The sequence below is a fragment of the Myxocyprinus asiaticus genome, chromosome 48 (genome assembly GCF_019703515.2).
Source record: "Myxocyprinus asiaticus isolate MX2 ecotype Aquarium Trade chromosome 48, UBuf_Myxa_2, whole genome shotgun sequence".
In the NCBI taxonomy this organism is placed as follows: domain Eukaryota; kingdom Metazoa; phylum Chordata; class Actinopteri; order Cypriniformes; family Catostomidae; genus Myxocyprinus; species Myxocyprinus asiaticus.
Window position 1 is genome coordinate 15,676,802 of NC_059391.1, and position 21,439 is coordinate 15,698,240.

The following is a 21,439-nucleotide window of genomic DNA, read 5'->3' on the forward strand; positions in this document are numbered from 1 at the left end:
CGCGAGTTTGAATCCAGGGCGTGCTGAGTGATTCCAGCCAGGTCTCCTAAGCAACTAAATTGTCCAGGTTGCTAGGGAGGGTAGAGTCACATGGGGTAACCTCCACATGGTGGTTCGCTCTAAGTGGGCACGTGGTGAGTTGTGTGTGGATGCCGCGGAGAATAGCATGAAGCCTCAACACGTGCTATGTCTCCATGGTAACGCGCTCAACAAGCCACGTGATAAAATGCACGGATTGACGTTCTCAGACAACTGAGATTCGTCCTCGGCCACCCAGATTGAGGCAAGTCACTATGCCACCACGAGGACTTAGAGCACATTGGGAATTGGGCATTCCAAATTGGAGAGAAAAAGGGGAGAAAAAACAACAACAACTGGATAACATTGTATCAGTCATGAGTCTCAACTTCTGAGGTTTTCAACAGGCCACATGCAGTAGTTTTGCACTCTGTTGCCTCTCTGCCTCTGTGTGCTGCTTCTTTTTTAGTACACCAGCTATAAGCATTAAAAATTGTGGGAAATGGGATTACTTAATGCACCCTGGCAAAAACTGATTTCAGAGTACTAAATCATGGCTTTCCTAATGTCTCTCTCTCCCTTAAAAATGATATCCATTTCTTCCAGAATTAAGGGGAGCTGCACCTGTGCCACTTGTAGAACAGAAACCTTCTGTTCCAGAACAATCCCATCATACAGTATATCTTTGCTAGTTGTATGCCAAGGGCTACAACCTTTCAGTCAAGGTGCAATAGATCTCATATGATATATGTCTGTAATTAAATGATGCTAGGAAACAAAAATTCAGTTGTGCTTTCTAGGATCATGTTGGGTTCAGAACTTTCATACAACAAATACATCCACAGTCAACTTGGAATGCCAGGTAAGATCTTATTACTATCAGATTTAAAAATAGCCAGTAGCCTTTTTAAAATAGCCAGTAGCCTTTAGTTTACTTCACAGACATGAACATAGTTTGCTACTATCTATTGCTAAGGAGACGAAGGTGATATTTGGAGGCGGGGCATTCTCATTCCAGAGGGAATTTGATTGGAGAAACATTTGCATATGCCCCTGTGTGCAAGATGTGTCATCAATAATTTTGGTCTGTTTTCCCGGAAGAGAGAGACTGTAAATTTTAAATGTACAGTATATATTTGCCAAAAGTTAATTACAGTAGATTATAGATGACTTCAAAGTGAAAAGACATGGATTAAAAGTTATAAAACTTCCATTTTGATTTCATGGGGTCTTTAACTGAACACTTCATAAATCAGATAGCAACGCAAGTCAGGATTCCAAAGTTTGAATCACTGCATTACTATACATTCTTTCAAAATGTTTAAGGCCTTTAATCTCTCAAAGCTTATGCTCTCCCTTAAACATTTCCCAGTTTGCAAAGAGGAAACATTTGCAGGCATACCTACAGTATGTCCATTTTAATGCATTCCAGGAGATCCCCCCAGGCTGTATGAGTCAAATAAGAGTGCTTTTGATTATAATTCAATCTGTGCTTCCTAAATATGATCATAAACAATAATTTCCAACATGCCATATTCATTAAAATGCTGAAGGAGCTTCAATGCACTATTGAACAGGTGGCTTTGTACCATCTTGTAGGTAATTAATTATGCTTCTCTCATGGCTCAGCAAGAACTATGACCACCTGCCCTGAAATGGGCTATTTTCATGGTTTTGTTGAGCAATATTATTCATTCTCTCTCTTTTCATTTGGCCGAACAGACCAAACAATGACCCCACTTTAAGCTATGTAAGAAATTTCCCAAATACAGAATATGTCCTCAGAGTTTCCAGATTGGTTTTGCAAGGGAAGAAGACAACAGGACACTGAGATGCTTGAAAAGGAAATGTAATTGCAGTTAAACACATTCCAGGTCTCTGGGCAACAAGACATTGATCATAGCCAGACAGATCCATGTGTATTGGGAAGGAGATGGTGTAATGCCTAGTTGCTTACACCATGTAAGGAAAAGACCTGACTTGGCACGAGTGTGCTCCAGCCCCAAAGCTTTTCCACAGCGAGACTCCTGGATAACATATGATAAACAGTATGTTGCAGTGGAACACATTCAAGGTCTAAACCTCAAAATGGAATTTGGGATTTCTGTCTTACTCACAAAATATCTGCAAACTTTTCCATGCATATTTGATGGACCTACCCAATGAAAATTTGGTTTCATTTTACTCTGACCTCACGACTTGGGAATATTGAATGTGCCAATTGTCCATCATCTTGGGTTAAGTGGTACATTGCAGGTCCAATATGTACAAGTCCATAAAAAACTAATTTAAAAAAAGTGTGCTGCATAATTCAAGGCAGCTTTTTAACATCTGGCAGCAGTGAACTGTGTATCAAATAAGCTGTCTGAGAGATTTGTCTTGTTTTATATTTAACTATGCGAACAGCGCTAAAGGTCCAAATCCAGCTTCTACCAAGCACAACGAAAATAACTATAGATTTCACTGAGCACATATTCTGGTTCTTATCCAATTCAACACCGATGTCAGGATAAAGCCAATAGGAATTGTAGAGTTTTCGGCAGACAATTTAATAGGTGACTGTGATTTGATTTGATTTTTTTATATGTATAAGAAAACCCAGAAAGTATCTGGACACTTAAGCCACACTTTAAAATATATGACTATCTTTTCAATATATAACAAAATATCTAACCAAGTGCCGTTTTATATTAAAGAACACTTTTCAAGCATACCATTGCACAAAAAGGATTTTCTTTTAGTTGTAAGACTTAGTGTCCATACTCTATGCACTACACCTGTGGTTACTCTGCTAGGACACCAAGTGTGAACTTGAAGGGAACTGACTTCATATATCCACTAATGATCACCTTGAGACCAGTTGCTAAAAAGTCATAGTGCAAATGGTATAGTTCGTTCGGAGAAAAGCTCTAGCATCATTTGATTGCGGATGCCACTTGGTTTGATATTTTGTTTTGTATATTATGCAATGGCTTATGTATGACTTAAGTGGACTTAAGTGTCCTAAAGTGCCAAATACTTTTTGGGACCACTGCAAGGGTGTAGATTTTGGTTTGAACATTGGGGGCTTGAACATTTACATGTTTCTATTGATCATTGTATAAATATTGGTCCCCCCCTGGAATCTACACCCCTGGACCGCTGTAGATGGTTGGTTTAAATATATAAACACTTAATTTTTAAAAGCAAATTGGAATTTCTGCCAAATGATGTTACATTACCATGCCGTTGCATCCATCTCAGTATAATTCCTATAGGCAAAATGAAGTTACCTGATCCTTCATGCGCCCCTACTGACCCAGCATCCTTGGCTCTCTGATTTCCCAAGAGTCTGGGCAGTAAGGGCCAACAGCATTCCCAAACTTGATCCCATCCCACTCCGGAAGGGCAGTACTCCTAACATCCTGCCTGCAGCCTGTGCCAATGCCCTGTTATCACTGTGCACTGAATTGCCTCCAGATTCTGTACAGCCACACAAAACACACATTGCTGGTGCTGCTGCTGCTGTTGTGCATTGCACATACTGCTTCATTCATCTGTCACCAGATCTGCACTCTGGGATATAAGACTGAGGCATAATAATTTCCAACTGTCTATGTTTCATGTTTGTACACAGAGGGGAATATATACAAATTTCTAAGATTGTTTTCATAAAGTGTATGTATCATAGAACCACTATAACACTGTTTGATGAAGCTGCATCAGTTGCATTCAGTGGGTGCTTTGGCATGGTAAAGTTGAAACTACAACAGAAAGGGTAGAACCTGTTTTAATTCAAAGTATGTGATGCAGGTGTATTGAAAAGCATTTGTGCTGTCACATGCACACAGAAAACCAATTAAAAAGATCCAAAGGCGGTATGAACTCATTCTTAAAGCAAGTAGTAGTTAGTGAATTTCTGGGAGACCCTCCAATTAACGAGACTGGTAGCCTAATTTTAAAGAAAGGTAGACAGATGTTTTTGTCAATTATAGAAAATGAAGTAGTGCAATCCACCTCTGAGAACAAGTTGCAAAGCAAAATGTAAAAATTTTCCAAGCCAATATATTATTTTAATTTTGTTTCATTTTCATTATAGCGTGCTTGGTAATTTTCTCATGACAAAAGCATCATTCAAATAATACTGTAACAACATGATGCATATACTGTATTTCAATTTAAAATTCATTTTCAAATGGTTAAAATGAATCATGATGCTAATAACCCCTACCTGTTGCAGGACTGGAGCAGGTTTCAGCTTGCTTTCCAATTTAGCCTTCAAGTATGATCGTCCTACTGAAAGAGGGCACACTGAAGAAATTGCATTGGTCGTGACTCCACATTTTATAAATCTGCAGCCATTCAGACTCCGCCTCTGCTTAGTTCCATCACTTCAAAGCATTTGCCAACAGACTTCTGGTGCTTTCCTTCATCCATAGGTAATAGTCATCTATTACACTCTAATATATCACTCCCATCACAATTTGGTACAGTTTAGTTTTTGCTGATTAGTTCTAGGTGTGTCAACCAGAATCTTACCAAGATGTGACTGGCATAAAGTAAGTGTTGAATAGTCCAGAACAAATTGATCTTGGCTGGTGACTTTAGTGATAAATAGCCTCACTTAGTGAAAGACAACCAAAGATAGTCTTTCACAAATAATTGTTCATGTTTAAATTATATGCAGCTTTAAGTTTAATTTGATTGTTGTTTTAACATGTCTGAGGTATTTCTGCCAAATGATGTAGCCTGTCATATAAGCAAGAGTGCTGTTTTTCCATATCAGCGCAGCTGTGATTTGGCCGTAGAGGCACGAACAGTTCAACAAACAAGAAAAATAGTAATACAAAGTTTCAGACAAATATTGGCCAGTTAGTTAATGCTTTTTTTCTCTGCCAATGAAAATAGTAAAAAACGAATGATTATACACCAACCAATTGCAAACGTTTTCCACGTGTCCTTGTAGACCCCGATGTTTCATTTGTTCTTTACTGAACTAAATGTGTGTCGAGGCAAAGGTAAGCCTAACAATTAAGTCTTAACACCTTTTCCAGCAGCCTAAACCATAACCATGATAGTAATGAAAAAAGCCAGTTGTGTTTGAAATAAGAAAGAAAAAACCTCAGGGTTTTGAATGCACGTTTGTAATATCTTTCCAACTTTTAACCCCTAACCCAAAACACTATACCTAAACCTAACCATAAAGTGTAATGCCTTAACCAGAGCATAAACAGAAACATGATAGTAATGTAAAAAGCCTTGTTGCATACGATGGACTAAAGCGAAACTTCCGGGTTCAGAACATGCATTAGTGTTATGTTATTATAATCCCTAACCCAAACCCCATACCTAAACCTAACCATACATTTTAACCTGTGACCATGATTATAATTATGTTTTGTTCATGATGGAAGAAAGGGAAATATGGGAGTTTTGAAGGAGACAAGGGAAGTGTATGTGATTGGTTGGTGTATAAGTTATATGCTTTTGTACAAATGAAGACATACACTATATTGCCAGAAGTATTCGCTCACCCATCCAAATAATTGAATTCAGGTGTTCCAATCACTTCCATGGCCACAGGTGTATAAAATGAAGCACCTAGGCACGCAGACTGCTTCTACAAACATTTGTGAAAGAATGGGCCGCTCTCAGGAGCTCAGTGAATTCCAGCGTGGTACTGTGATAGGATGCCACCTGTGCAACAAGTCCAGTCGTGAAATTTCCTCGCTACTAAATATTCCACAGTCAACTGTCAGTGGTATTATAACAAAGTGGAAGCGATTGGGAATGACAGCAACTCAGCCACGAAGTGGTAGGCCATGTAAAATGACAGAGCGGGGTAAGCGGATGCTGAGGCGCATAGTGCGCAGAGGTCGCCAACTTTCTGCAGAGTCAATCGCTACAGACCTCCAAAGTTCATGTGGCCTTCAGATTAGCTCAAGAACAGTGCGTAGAGAGCTTCATGGAATGGGTTTCCATGGCCGAGCAGCTGCATCCAAGCCATACATCACCAAGTGCAATGCAAAGCGTCGGATACAGTGGTGTAAAGCACGCCGCCACTGGACTCTAGAGCAGTGGAGATGCGTTCTCTGGAGTGACGAATCACGCTTCTCCATCTGGCAATCTGATGGACGAGTCTGGGTTTGGCGGTTGCCAGGAGAACGGTACTTGTCTGACTGCATTGTGCCAACTGTGAAGTTTGGTGGAGGGGGGATTATGGTGTGGGGTTGTTTTTCAGGAGCTGGGCTTGGACCCTTAGTTCCAGTGAAAGGAACTCTGAATGCTTCAGCATACCAAGAGATTTTGGACAATTCCATGCTCCCAACTTTGTGGGAACAGTTCGGGGATGGCCCCTTCCTGTTCCAACATGACTGCGCACCAGTGCACAAAGCAAGGTCCATAAAGACATGGATGAGCGAGTTTGGTGTGGAAGAACTTGACTGGCCTGCACAGAGTCCTGACCTCAACCCGATAGAGCACATTTGGGATGAATTAGAGCGAAGACTGCGAGCCAGGCCTTCTCGTCCAACATCAGTGTCTGACCTCACAAATGCGCTTCTGGAAGAATGGTCAAAAATTCCCATAAACACACTCCTAAACCTTGTGGAAAGCCTTCCCAGAAGAGTTGAAGCTGTTATAGCTGCAAAGGGTGGGCCGACGTCATATTAAACCCTATGGATTAAGAATGGGATGTCACTTAAATTCATATGCGTCTAAAGGCAGATGAGCAAATACTTTTGGCAATATAGTGTATGATTACTACGAATTCGCAATCTCATACTATTCTTATGAATTCTTATGAGACTGTGTTGGAAAGAAATCAAAATGAACAACGAATTAAAATCCCCACCACTATTTGGAAATACAACAAACAATGAAAAGTGGAGTAATACAAATAGATTCAAGATACCACTCAGATCCAAAGATCATATTTACAGTATATTGTATTAAACTATGCGCAGTGATGGCATTTTTAGACACTTTTCTATTAGACTGTTATATCATCATAAAAAATACCAAAGAAACAAACGTTTCTGCCAAAAATACTAAAGTTGCTACAATAGACCTTTTTCACACACCGGGTTTTGGAATGCGGAAGTAAACGTATGTAGGGTAAACTTCGACAGTGGTGAACCGGAGTGAATGGGAGATCACAGCAAATATTATTTTCACTTAACCGTTTGCTCCAAGACCAAAAGAAAAAATCCACTATTACGTTTGAATGACTTTCCAGAAGAGGAAAAAAATAGAGATCAGTGGATTAAGACAGTCAGATGGGAGAAGATGCCAAATTTACTGTCACTCTCTCAGCAGATGTAATCAAAACCCCCTCGCAGCTGTGGTAATTCATTTTTTAAAACTAATTCCAGGGTAACATAACAATACGCATAATGTTATAAATTTACACTCAATTTTTTAAAATGTATAATATAATTTTTTTATTTACACTGCTCAATAAGGCGGAAACGCGTCATCACAGTCTGTGGAAAAGGTCTATTATTGTTACTTCTCTAAAACCATAACAAATGAATCTGGCATATTTCAAACTATGTAAAAAGCTTTCACGATCTTCCCTTTTTTTCTGACAGTGATGGGTAATTACAGTTTTACAGTGGATACACCACAGTGCATACAGTACATATGCGTCTACACCACGCCCCCTTATCTGGATATTGATTGCTCTTTCGCCCTCTATTAGCTGCTCATTCCAAAGTTTCAACAATAACCATTTTAAGAGAAACTGTAAAACCGGTCTCTGATTGGCAGTAAAGAAGAAGCTACTTTGTGTCCAGGCCTGTATGGGCTTCAGCCAAACAGAACACTTCTCAAATTGGATCCTTGGCAGAGCTTCTTTACTGAAATTCCCATGATGTTTTTGTACTGTTTCAAATCCATGTTTTAAAGTAAGGACATTTCCTTGTTTTAGAAAACTGTCCATGACATATGTTGTCTTATGAGGAGTTAATATCATATGCAATTAGAAAAGGACTCTGGTCATGTTAGTGAAAATCACATTATTTCTTGAATACGTGTAATTCCTTGCATGGAGGGAATATTATTTTCCCACGAGCATGTAATATGTTAAAGAAATGTGTGCTTGAAACACTTTTATAACAGGAGCTTCAAAGAGAACTTTAAATAGATGAGATTTTTTTAGCGCCTTTTTTGAGAACATACCAGCTCAACATGACTAATGTGACAAATTTCCCATCTTGCCCTCATTATTTGTACCACTGTATAAATGTCTCCTTAGAAAACACTTTTGCAATGTACAGTAGCACCTCCTCCTGGTTTACTTGGGTTCTTGGTTTAACATAGAATAAACACATTTCATGCTTTATGCATTTCAATAAAGAAGCTACTTTTTCCTCAAAGACTCATCTCAATGCTCATTAACCACATTTATAATTGTAATCTTTATTCTTTTACATTATTCTACAATAAACTATTTCAAAATGTAATAGGTGTGAAATGTTTTACCACTTGAGAACTTCTAAGATAAGGGATGTGCTAATCTTAGCATACCAGTGCTGCAGAATGGTGAAAAATAAACCATGAATTATAATGTCCCAAAACTCTATCATAGAAGTTAAGCAGGAGTAGACATGTAACAGTGAAATCCATGACCATTATAACAAAGGAGTACAAACATATAACATTTTCTCTATTGATACAGTACAGTACAGTGTTGTGCAACATTAAATACACAAAATAAACAAAACACAGGTATTACAATGCACATATATTTCAAACAACTATTTGTGCAGAGCAGCTGAGCGCACGCTATTTGCTGTTCTCTTTGCACAAGTTTTGGTTAATGTTGGTTGGTACAACATAAAGAAGTACAGTAAAAAAGAGCTAGTGAGAGTTGCATTTGCTGTTGCATGAGGCGGCTCATCTTAAAACTGAATATAGGTTAGTCTTAACACTTACATTCATATTTCTGCTAATAAATACATTCACTTAAAAACAAAGTGTCCCTTTCTAAAATTTAGCAAGCATATGCTACCAGTGCAAATGGCACTAAATATTTTTTCAAATTCAGAAATGAACCCTACATGCTTCCAATGAAGTCCATCATACCAAATAATAGGGGCTGGTTTCCTGGACACAGATTACACTTAATAAAGCTTGATTAAAACATTTTGGGATACAATTAGGTTTCAGCTGTGCCTTGGAAGGTCCTGACAGTGGAGTCAATATATCAAGGTAACTCTGGATGGTCACATATTGATTTCTGCAGGGATAAGCTCTTTCTCTTTTTGTACTACTTTTTCGAATGATCCCTTTCTATTTGGAATTCTCCCAGTATTTCTTGTTTTGAAAACACAAATGGTTAGAATTAGCTCTACATTACTATCAATCCATTTTTATTAGACAATTTACAGATTCTATTTTTTCCAAAGGCACCACTGTTTTTCAGAAAATAACAGGTTTGGATGAAAAAGCTAACAAAAAATAAACATGTTTCAGTAAAAGACCAGTTTAAATAAATTGATATCAGTATCTACTATTGCATTTTACTTCTACTGCAATGAGAAAATATTCGTAATAAATCTGTATTTTGAATCAGAAACCTGTGCCTCAATAAAGACTCCAACAGTTAGAGGAGCTGACCTATTTGCTGCAACTATCCTTACCTGGTATAATGATCAGTGCTTCAGGACATATTGAGCAACTTTTAGTGCCAATAACTTTACTTTTTGAATAACTCCTTTCTGCATGGTTTTGACTCTTCACAAAGAATCCTTATTTAGTTCCTGCACTGACCTTTCCCTGATCCTCTACCTTTTTGATAGCTGCCTGTATTTTGGCCTGGTCACCCAGGAGCTGACGGGGTTTGATGGGTCGAAGATCCTCATCCAGCTCCAGTAAGACTGGTACTCCCGTGGGCAAGGTTACACTGACAATGTCTGCTTCCGATATATCTGTTGAGAAAAATTGCAATAATATGTATTAAGCACAATAAAGTATTTTGAGGGGATGTTTGAATGTTTTTAATACCAAATTTATAGCTATATACTACTGCACACTGTCCACTCTTTGTGCTCCATAACTGATAACATTTATTAATGAGCTCCTAAACTAATAAAGAATTAACTTAAGTTTTAAATTGAAAAAGTCTGAATAGCAACTCTGTGTAATATCGTTCATACTATATTTAGAATTTAGGATTTTTTTATTCTTTTAAAAACAAAAATAAGCGAGTTATGTTTACCACTAGGAATTCACAATTAATAAAAAAAAAAAAAATTGAGTTTACAATTACAGCTGCCACAATTATTTAATCGTCAATTACAGTATTCCAATTAGGTGTACTCCCATTGCGCAAAACATTCCTATTCACAAAATATTTTTTTTTAACCGTTGTGTGCATGGATGCCAAGGCAAATCAGAGGCGTTTAAATTAGTCTAAAATCATATCAGTAATGCTCACTATCTAAATTGTACTGTGTATAATTTATTCAAAATGTGAATAACACTTTGTTTTTCATGCAATTAAAATAATAAAGCAATTCAGGAACACAGTTCTCAACTTGTTTTGATGCATAGCTAACATAGAAAATATGGCATGCAGCTGCCCCAAACCAAATAAGTACTTTAATGTAAATTCTATTAATCAAAATTAATAATCGTAATTACACAATAAAAGGAAATAATCAGCAATTATGATTTACGCCATAATCGTGTAGCCATATTTACCGCCTTATCTTCCAAGTGACGAAAGGTCAAGGGTTATAGCAAAGAGTGCCAATGTAATTTTACGGCCTGATGTCATGAACAATACATGACCGTGGCAACATTTTTGCAAAACAAAATGACATGCCTTACGTTTCGCTGCAGTTTCAGAGTGAAATGTCCAGCGGGGGCGCCAAAAGCGAGTGAAATGTTGTCGTAATCAGACGAGGTTAAGGTGAATGTTACATGGAGGTGTTATGAGTGAAATGTACCTACCTAACCTAAAACTTGAATGTAAACCTAACAACAGTGATCTAAAATCAAACGAAAGGTAGATACAAAACAAACATCTCCATAGCTTAACCAACGCCTAAACCTAACCGATAGTTTCTTAAACGCAAATGAGAGGTAAACAAAACAGACATCCTTACCCTAAACCAATTCGTAAAACTAACCGATATCCAAAAACAAAATACAAAATGGAAAGCTCATTTTCTGAAGCAAGCACATAATTTCATGACGCTTCTATGACATTTCATCTCACGTGTCTGCTTGCCTGTTTGGCTGGGCTCGAACGCGGACTCCCAACATCAAAGTCCAACACCATCAGGTGAGCAAATGCGGAAGTTAATCATATTGGAATAAGTGTATACAAGCATGAAAATTTATCATTTTCAAATTATGCATTATGCTAAAAGTGCTTAAATATCATAACATAGCAGTGTTTGAGTAATAGTGCGAAAAATAAGTGTTTATAAAGTCATAATCAGACGTAGTCATGATTTGTGTGAAAGTGAATAAAACGCAGTTGTTGTAGCGCATCTGGTGTTCATTTCACCAGGAAACTGTGACGAAACGTAGAATTCGGCACATAAAAGTCAGTTTGCAAAAATGCAGTTATAGTAACGTTCATTCTATGAGACTAGGTAGTAATTTTAACTCAGTAGCCTTTAGGGGGATGTTATATCTTAGTTTTAAGGAGTTTGAGATGTTCTTCCAAACAAATATTAATAGTTTTTGTTATGAACTAGAACATATGCCGTTCATATGAACATAGAGTTAACCCATTGTGCCCCTGATGGTATAATTTCAGCTGAACCTATATAAAACTGGGTTTAAAACAGCTTGAAAAAAACAAATATCTTTTACCTTCCAAATGTTTAAGCAAGGCTCTGCAGCTGTTGCCATGTGCAGAGATGAGGACAGTTTGGCCAGTCTTGATCACCGGTACAATGACATCATTCCAGTATGGCAGAAGTCTGTCCAACACCTCCTTCAGGCTTTCTGTTTTGGGCAGTTCCTCTTTCGGAACATCACACGTACTGTATCTGCGGTCGTTATAAATTTCAGCATAAAAGGGATGTGACTCATTTATGGGGGGTGGAGTGATATCATAGCTACGCCTCCACAGTTTAACCTGTTCCTCACCATGGTTCAATGCCATTTCAGCCCGGTTAAGGCCGATTAGGGCACCATAATGCCGCTCATTTAACCTCCAGGATTTGGTGACTGGGACCCACTCTTGGCCCATGGCCTCCAGCACCAACCAGGCTGTCTGGATGGAGCGGCTCAGTATTGAAGTAAAAACATGGTCAAATTGGTACCCCTGTTCTTTTAAGAGCCTACCACACTCTTGGGCTTCCACCACCCCATTCTTGCTAAGTTTCTGGTCAACCCAGCTGCAGAAGCGGTTCTCCTTGTTCCAGGCCCCTTCTCCATGCCTGAGCAGGAAAAGTTTGTATTTGGACATCAGGAAGATGCAGTATGGAGGCCTGAAAGGGTTTTACAAGGCAATGAGATGTAGAGACAGAAATTAAACCCAAATATACGCAATAATCTAGCACATGGACTATGTAGTGACATTATATACATGCTTTAATAAGATGTCATCATGTACTCACCCTCAAGTTGTTCCAAACCCATATGACTTTCTTCCATTTAACACAAAAGGAGTTTGAATGACTGAATGTTAGACTTGGTCACCATTCTTTTCATAGCATCTTGTTAAATACAATTAAAGTCAGGGCTCTGGTAGAGAGCATGCCAAGACGCATGAAAGCTGTGATTGAAAATCAGAGTTATTCCACCAAATACTGATGTCTGAACTCTTCCTAAGTTAAAACATTATTATTGTGTTGTTTAAAAATGAATATGAACTTGTTTTCTTTGCATTATTTGAGGTCTGAAAACATCTTTTTTGTTATTTTGACCAGTTTACAAGAGCTATAAGAATGCAAATTGAATTAAATCCCAGAAGCAGCTTATTGTGCTACGCCAGTCCCAATCTATAAAAACCAGAAAAAAAATGTGATTTGGTACATAATGCGGGACTGTTAATACAAAAGTCTAGAAATACCGAAATACACATGGGACTCATATTTTGAAATGTCTGCGCTCTCAGTTAACTCACTTGTGGCTGATTTGCTGAGAAAGTAACATTGGGTGATTCACTAAAAAGACCTGGTTCAAAAGTCATTTGTTGACGAATCGGACATCATGGTTCAGCATGTGTTTTGTTGTTGCATGCAGCAAGCTCATCTCAACAGAAAGAGTGAAAAGTGGCTCGAGACACACTGGTGGATGCTCTAAAGATGTATTCAATAACTCACAAGATGATATCTGATGAGACTGCATATGAACATACACAACCCGACTGTTGCCAATGGCGACAACAAGATATTCAATTATTATCGCAATCATTTATTTTTGGTCAAATTTGCAACAATTTAAGTCGCAGTCTGGAGCCTTAAAAGTGAATGGTGAAGCTGTGATTGTGCCTAGCATCTCTTTTTGTATTCCACGGAAGAAAGAATGTCATATGGGTTTGGAACAACGTGAAGGTGAGTAAGTGATCACAGAATTTTAATTGGGGTGAACTTTGCCTTTTAAGACAGCTCAGATATGAATGAATTAAGGAATAGCAATTTGTAGTTGCCTTGAAGAAATAAGGTCAGCAGGTATAAACATAATTGGAGAACAGAAAGGTTAAGGGTCAACTAAATGTCAGCAAGGTGCTAATTCAATCAGTAGTCTGACCAACTCTTATTTTCATAGGATAAAATTGAGAAGTTTTTGCATTCACAAGCTAAAATCTAAAATTATCCTGAAGTAAAATACCTAAACAGAGGCGATATGACGAATTAATACATAACTACTGCATTACTGTATGAAAACAGTATTCGACAAAACTGGACTAGCTTGCCACATTATTATGAAATCGTTCCGTACTAGCGAAAATGAATCTTCCAATCATTATGGATTTTATCGAATAGTCATGAACCTAAGTGATAATCGAAGAAGCTGTATGCACAGAAATCTACAATGAAGATCTCACCTTTAGATGAGAATCCGCCCAGCCCACAGTAAACAGCAGCACTGCAGCCGAGGCTAGTGCCGCTATCAACAAACACATACAGTTTGATTAAGTGACACTTGTGTGAGCCAATCAGATACGCGGATCTCCAGAAGTAGGCGTGTTTAACCCCATGGTAGCGAATTGGAACTGTAACGTTATTTTTGGGGTGCTGAGGAACTTTAAATTAGTTTGTACAGGACTGAAAACTTTATTGACCTAATTTTCAGCACGTAGGTCCAGCTGTACTATTAAATTCCAATAGCTAGCGTTGAATTTTGACCTACTTAATCTGAAATGTTAGTTGTCTTTTGTTGACACACAGTGTATAATAGACTCTATAATAATGGAAAGCGCCATTTACACACAGAACCCTCGAAAATGACCATTTGGTGCATTACCAAAGCAAAGCCTGGAATTACCCTGGATTTTTGTAAACAGATGTCCATTTATTTCTTGTCAAAATACACACAATTAATCACATATAAATATTATGATATAAAAATTATTATATAATGACAGGATGAAATTATAAAATAATCATATGTTATCATAAACTACTGTTTTATATGTGTCATAAAGAACATAATGTGTAACGATATCAGCTGAGGTATGTACAACAATAGTGCAGATCTGCACTATATTTCTTTCTCATTCATCTAACTCACACAATAAAACAAACACATAACCACAGTTAAATGTAGTAGTTACACAACAGTATATTTAAACTGCATTAAACAGCCTATTTAAATGGGATTTTATTATTTGAAATGACCCTATGTTAAAATTCATTGAGCATTTGGTCCAGCAAACAGTTTCTTCCTGCCCTCCATTCCTGACATAGCATCCACATTTTTACGCCAGTCAGTTACTTCCTCTTTCTGTGTGGATTAAAGTTAAATGCATTAGACACAGTTACTGTTTCTAAGTAAACAATCCCAGTTTTCAGAAGTCAAAGAAAGCATGTTTAATAGGTAATAGGTTTATTAACCTTTAATAAAAGCTTTAATATTGTTACAAATCTTTAAACATTATTTAATTTATTATTGGAATAATATCATATTTCAAATGTTGTGTTTCAGTAATAAAATCTTGATAAGCTATTGATGTTTTTGTATCGAGGTACTGTATATTGATTCTTACCTTTTCCTCTTCTTTCTTCACTGTCTTAAGGTTTGCCTTGAAGTCAATGGATTCTTTGTGTTTGGCACCTAGCAGGGCACCAAGCATGGCATCAGCAGACACCCTCACTCTCTTCAGGGCAGGTCTCTTCATTTTACCCTTCAGGTCAAAGATTTTGTGGCTCAGATCTGCAATCTACAAAGAAACCATTAATTATTTAGGACTGACTGTATTAGGGCTCTTCCCAACCAAGCTAAAGTAAATTATGTGTAATTATGAGAATTTATAAGATAAGTAATTTGAGATTGCTTTTCAAATCATGTTTCCCTCCCTTTACTTTTCAAATCATTCCTACACCTCAGATTCTAATTGGCAACTTTGGTAACACTTTACAATAAAGTTGTATACCGTACATTACGGCTGAAACGATTATTTGAATAAATGGAGCCGGAGCTATTTTTTTTCCCCCTTTAATTCAGTGAATGTCATTTAGAGGTATTTTTAAAAGATGATCTTGTCCTCTTTATTGTTAGTAAACACGTTTAATATAACCTTTTAAGTCGGGGCACAAGCTGAATAATCGGTTAAGAGCTAATGATTAATCGTTACAATAATCGCAGAATAGTCAAATAATCGTTCTAATGATCATTAGATTAATCGATTATCAAAATAATCATAAGTTGCAGCCCTACCATACATTAATATTAGTTAACACAGTAACATGTTAACATTAACTTATTTTGAACAATGCTTTTACAGCATTTATCAATCTTGGTTAATGTTAATTTCTACATATTATACTAATACATTTCTAACATTAAAAGTTGTTTTTGTTAACTTTATTTTATGCATTTTAAGCTAACATGAACTAAAAAATAATGAACTAAAAACCAAGATGAACAAATACTGTAAAATAATAATAATTATAATTTTTCATTGTTATCTTGATACCTAATGCAACTAATGGTAACAAATAGCACCTTAATTTAAAGAGTTACCACAGTTCCGTCAGACAAAACTAACTATTAAGTTGTTTACTTTGTTTACTTTTGTCGCATAATGTGAACTTAATTGTATTGTCAATTTCTCAGTGTTAAAAGTTACCTCCTTTTCACTTTTGAAAATTTTAGCTTCAACGTCATATCGTTCCTCATCCACAACATCAATTTTCTGATGTATTTCTTTGCACAGATTCTGTAAAAAGAACATTGGCAAGTAAGAGTCAAATGAATCTTGACAAAATATGAATGGCTTTCATCTTGTTTCACTATGGAATAACAACCTGTAAGTCCTGTACAGATAGTCCAGACAGTTTGAGTGGAGGAACTCTCTCACTGAGTGTTCCTTCTCTCTCAATCTTTTTCTGTTCCTTTTCTTCCACAAGCAATGTGCTGGCCTTCTTCAGTATTTTGGTCTGTAAATCAATGCATCAAAATGATGGAGGATGCTGATTCACATGAACAATGATCATTAAAGCACACCAGTACAGTTGATCAAATTACACCACATCTAACTGTATTCATAAGACTTTTTCAGTAGGGGACATGTGATAATGCACTGTATAATATCACGATTTTCATTGCCATATAACAATTATGGTAAACTGATTATTCCAAATGGTTACTTTATGTAAAACATGTTCACTTACAACACGAGTACAGACAATGTCATAAACACAGAGTTAGCACAATGTACATATTTCTAACATCATTGATACTCACCTTTAAGAATAACCGACGAGATGCGGTAATCTTTGACTTTCTCTAAGGAAGAGAGCCAATATGACATGAACAACAATGTGACCCTGTCAAAAATGTAATAATGTTTAATTATTTGTTATTGAAGTACAAAATGTACTCAGTAATATGTGTCAAAGAGTTTCTATTTTTAAAACTTGTAGGATACTCACCGGACTACAACACAAGATACACACATATGCACATACAGACACACACATACAAGAGAATGAGATAAACTATTTAACTATGGAATATATTTAAAATATAAATAGATTAAAATATTAAACTGTTGCTGAGTACATAAAAAACTTACGTAGACTCAGACATGTTAGTGCCTTTGTTTTTCCTGTAAACTTACAAATGACAGAATATTTCAGTTTTCTGTAAGCAATGCATAATGACAGCATATTTTTATGTACAGGTTCACTATTACACACCAAAAACTGGATAAAATGTGCTTTTTGACTTCCTAAAAAATCAACTGAATGCAAAATGCTCTGTGTAAACACATCTTTTACTCTTTTAAAGAGTTAGGTTTTGGTCCATTTTCAAAAAGTATTTTTTGAAATGTTTAAAATTGAGTCTTTGCCAGATTTGTTAAAGTAAAGAAGACATTTAGTTAAGAAGCTAAAAACTCTACAATTACTTTCTGATTCTAATGAACAAAACAATATAAGGTTTATTTGTTACTAACTCATCAGTGTCAATAACCTGACAGTACTTACCTCTCAGATGATGGAAGCACAATATGACTTTGTTATGGCCAGAGGGAAGAAACTCTGCAAATTTATAGAGTCTGATGCCCTTAAAAGAGGCTTACTAAAATAGATTACTGTCCACACCAATGCAATTCTCAAATGCTTTGCATTCCAGACAGCTCCAAGCATACGCGATTCAGCAATGTTACGAGCCACCTGATACTGAAGTATACTTAGTATTCTGTAGACTAAAGGTGAATGCAACAATACTCCACTATTATTGAAGGTGTATTGTGCACTAGGTCTTGTATACACTATTTTTGGAAGGGAACGATTGCCACATGTGACAATTGTTTACACTGAAAGTTTAAAAATATCATGACCTCATTGAAAGGACATGACCCTGATAGCACACACACATCATTCAGACATCTATTTGGTGTGTGTGTTTACATGTGGAAGATGTATTTTTTGTTTTTCATTTATTTTGATTGTTTGCTTATCTGCATTATGTCTAGACAATTCCTGTCGGATGTCTAAAGGACATTAGGCAGATGTCTTTGAGACGTTTATGATACAGAATGTATAAAGATGTTTATCAGATGTTAATGCAGTGCTTTCCAGATGAAACACTCTAAATCAGACATCAGTATGTGTGCTGTCTGGGTAATGGGGGTATTCAAATACAATTGAGCAATGTGTGAGGACAATTAATGCAAGGATATTAAAGAATACTTGAAGTCTGTTTGGAATAATTTGGTCAATAAAGATTTAAAATTATAGATATTTCCATATTTATGAATTTGAAATCTAAGTGATGGCTGAGAGCAGGTGCGGGGCCAGAAGGGTGGCACGGGGTGGTAGTTGCCACCTCACTTGCCACACAACTTGGACCCCACTCGTGTCCTGGAGACAGTAAACAATGGCTTAACCCGTCCGTGTCACGCATGGTCCATAACAACGTTCCACACAGTGTTCCGCCTCAATAGACAAACTAACCTGCCGTCTTCGAGCATACCGCTCTTCCTCAGACTGACGTCAGTACTTACCTATTAAAAATCATTTATGGGTGCTTTGCAGGTGTGTGTTTCCTTCTTTCTTTTTTAAGAGATTTTGATCAGACATTGATATGCTTTTAACTCTTTCAGGTAATCTATAACACAATCTATATTTGTACCAGTCATTTAACCAACTCGCTTGTGATATACTTTGAACTATGTCTGTGTAATAAAATAAATAAAATAAAATTATGAAAAACAAAAACAATGCAGTTAAATTAAAATATAGGCTTTAAATTTTTGTGGCCTCTGTGACCATTAGTTTTTACCTTTTATTGCCCAGTATCAGATAGCTTCTTCCTGCCTTCCATAACAGACATAAAACTCCACTTTTTTACCTCTTCTTTCTATGCATAAAGAGACAGAAATAATTGAAAAACATTAAGATTTTTTCCTTTTATGAAAGCAGTTTCATAAAGTTTTTATATTTGTATTAATCATTTTGTTTACATGTACTGCCTTGAAGTATTTTATTTTAATTTTTTTATGGAATGTATCTGTTGACCTCAAGATGTGCTACATTTATGAAAAATGTTAATGTGACGAGGAGGAGGGCGGGGCCGGGCCGTGAGGACACGCCCGGCCCTGAATCGGGCTAATCAGCCGGAAGGGAGCCGGAGGCGCCAGTTCGAGAGAGAGACACATGTGGCTGCGCTGTTTGTGTTTGTTTTATGTTGTTATGTCTGTCATTAAAGTTTACGTTGACTGTTCTGCCGGTTCCTGCCTCCTCCTTGCCCACCTTACTGTAAATAACCCTCAGTTATTTGAGTAGTTTTTGTGGTTTAATATATTGTTCTAATATCGTACATAATAATTCTATATTTTCTTAATAATAGTTATGTGTTTATTTTATTTGTAAATGTTATTTTGCCCGCTTTAAGTTATTGTGCCTATATAGACTTATTCTGAAATGCGGCTCGCCGGAAAGGCGCGGAGATCGCTTGTGCACAGAGAGTGCGCATGCACGGAGATCGCTCATAGATGGAGACAAGGAACCATGCGGTCACGTAGTCACGGAGTTTAAATAGAGCATTAAAGTCAGTTTAAAGTAAATGTTGGACATTTAGTCATTGTTTATTGTTTTATTTTCGTATTATTTTTTGTATATTTTCATCTTTGGCTGTTTAGTACCTGACTGAAAAGGTACTAAACAGCTCTTGTAATGGGGTACTAAACTTACCCCATTACAGTTAATTTTATTATTATGCAATTATTGAAGATATTGTGGTTTGAGCTTGTGGCTCCAGTCAAGTCCTCTATGCTGTGGTAGGAAACCATACATAGCTGGCTGGCATTACCTTCTCCTCTATTTTCTTCAGGTTAGCGCTTGTTCGCTCTCTTTTTCTTTCTCTTGCTTCATACTCTCAGCATTTCCAGTGCAGTATTCAGCAGTCTGATCTTGATGATGACCGGTCCATTATATTGTCAAAATTATTGTCAAAAATTGTACTTTTGCTATATCAATACAGTAAAAATTAAACTACTATGATTTTTCTGTCTCTGCTTAAGCACTTATTGTAAAAGAAAAGGTTTACAATAGGAGAATGAGTTTTTCAGCTGTGGCTGACAGGTGGCACTCGTCATCAACCTCAACCGACGAGCTGAGGTAGTCTTGGATTATGGCTTTGATTGGGGGCTTCAGTTTGAAGCAGTCAGTGGAGCACAGAAAGAAGAGAATGTTGATAGAGACACATGACAGATATCATAAATCTTAAATGCCTGTGATGGTTGAGACAGTTGTATTGCTCCCTTTTCTGAGAAAGCAGAAAACAATATGGTAACAACTACTCAGAAACATATGGAAAGGGACAAATGAGAATATTTAAGCTAAAAAGCATTGCACACTCATCTCTTTGGTTTATTGTTGCCCTACAAAGTTAAATAAAGTCTTATTTTATGATTAAAGTCACATATCTCTAAAAGGGAATGTTGAAACCACATGCTGTATATTGCATTCAAGTCACAATTGTCTATTGAAATGACAAAATAAGTAAATAAATAATATATTTTGAAATGTTATATTTCAAATGTCTTATATTGTGGATGTAGAAAATATGGATAGGGATTTCCTAATACATCCCATTTCCATGTTTACTATTGTATAAATAATTTATGCAATCTTTTAAGGATAATGCATAAATTAATTATAATGTGTAACTGACAGTGGTAACTGGACCCTTTAATCCATTTGACCTTTTTCCTATTTGTCCTCTACACAGCGGTAAGACTGTCTGTTTTAGCATATAGTTGAAAATCTTCCTAGATTGTCACTAATTTGAGAGGTATCTATATAAAGGCATACTTGTAACCAACTGCCTTCAAGTTTTGGATAAATTATATTTAAATCACTCAATATATAGCCTACTTTCACAGTAAAAAAACAAAACAAATCTCTGCCTCTTCCAAAATAATTGAATGCTCTACAAGCAAATGTTATTGGTACACAACACATTTGCTATCAAAACATAACCAAACACATATTTATTAATCTTATATCACTACTGAAAAAGACATACCTGGTAGAAGAAGAAAAGACAGGAGAGTTAACAAAGTTACTTGGCTGCTGAAGGAAAGGAGAAAATCCTTAGATTTATAGCTTTAGCATCCATAGGAACGTCTCACTAAAATAGACCCCTGCCTGTGCCACTCTAATGACATTCATTGTTCACAACAGTAAACTAGTGCAATAAAACAACTTTCATTTGGACAGAGACACGTAGCTATGCAGCACTGAATGGTTCAAATGCCTCTTTTTGGTGATCAGAGTGCCCAGGTCAAAGGTCTGAAGAT

General features: G+C 36.7%; 2 protein-coding genes, 1 long non-coding RNA gene and 1 pseudogene across 7 annotated transcripts in view; all 4 read right to left on the reverse strand.

The window, feature by feature from the left end:
- Positions 1 to 4,375, reverse strand: part of LOC127437566 (non-muscle caldesmon-like) — a 29,207-nt gene extending 24,832 nt beyond the window's left edge. For 4 of the 5 annotated variants that reach the window (XM_051692566.1, XM_051692564.1, XM_051692562.1 and 1 more), the window contains exon 1: positions 4,229 to 4,375. The gene's annotated coding sequence lies outside the window, so the exon portion shown is untranslated. Of the gene's footprint in view, positions 1 to 3,290; positions 3,481 to 4,228 lie in introns of all 5 variants that reach the window. The other variant, XM_051692563.1, reaches the window with a different exon arrangement.
- A 4,014-nt stretch (positions 4,376 to 8,389) lies between these two features.
- On the reverse strand, positions 8,390 to 14,107 carry LOC127437701 (bisphosphoglycerate mutase-like). The gene is made up of 3 exons (XM_051692785.1): positions 14,015 to 14,107; positions 11,830 to 12,452; positions 8,390 to 9,929 (listed from the first exon to the last, which is right to left on the reverse strand). Exons 2-3 carry the CDS (start codon positions 12,428 to 12,430, stop codon positions 9,751 to 9,753), a joined length of 780 nt encoding a protein of 259 aa, XP_051548745.1. The 5' UTR covers positions 12,431 to 12,452; positions 14,015 to 14,107; the 3' UTR covers positions 8,390 to 9,750.
- A 359-nt stretch (positions 14,108 to 14,466) lies between these two features.
- LOC127437340 (troponin I, slow skeletal muscle-like) lies at positions 14,467 to 17,780 on the reverse strand (annotated as a pseudogene).
- Positions 17,781 to 18,912: 1,132 nt separating this feature from the next.
- Positions 18,913 to 21,206, reverse strand: LOC127437802 (uncharacterized). The gene is made up of 3 exons (XR_007896615.1): positions 21,166 to 21,206; positions 19,948 to 20,403; positions 18,913 to 18,996 (listed from the first exon to the last, which is right to left on the reverse strand). It is a non-coding gene; the product is annotated as an uncharacterized LOC127437802 (long non-coding RNA).
- Positions 21,207 to 21,439: the final 233 nt, after the last annotated feature.

Coding starts and splice junctions, on each gene's coding strand:
- LOC127437701 (XM_051692785.1), bottom strand. CDS start 12,430: ATGTCCAAATACAAACTTTTCCTGCTCAGGCATGGAGAAGGGGCCTGG. Junction 9,930..11,829: donor CTTGCTTAAACATTTGGAAG/GTAAAAGATATT, acceptor TTTTCTCAACAG/ATATATCGGAAGCAGACATT.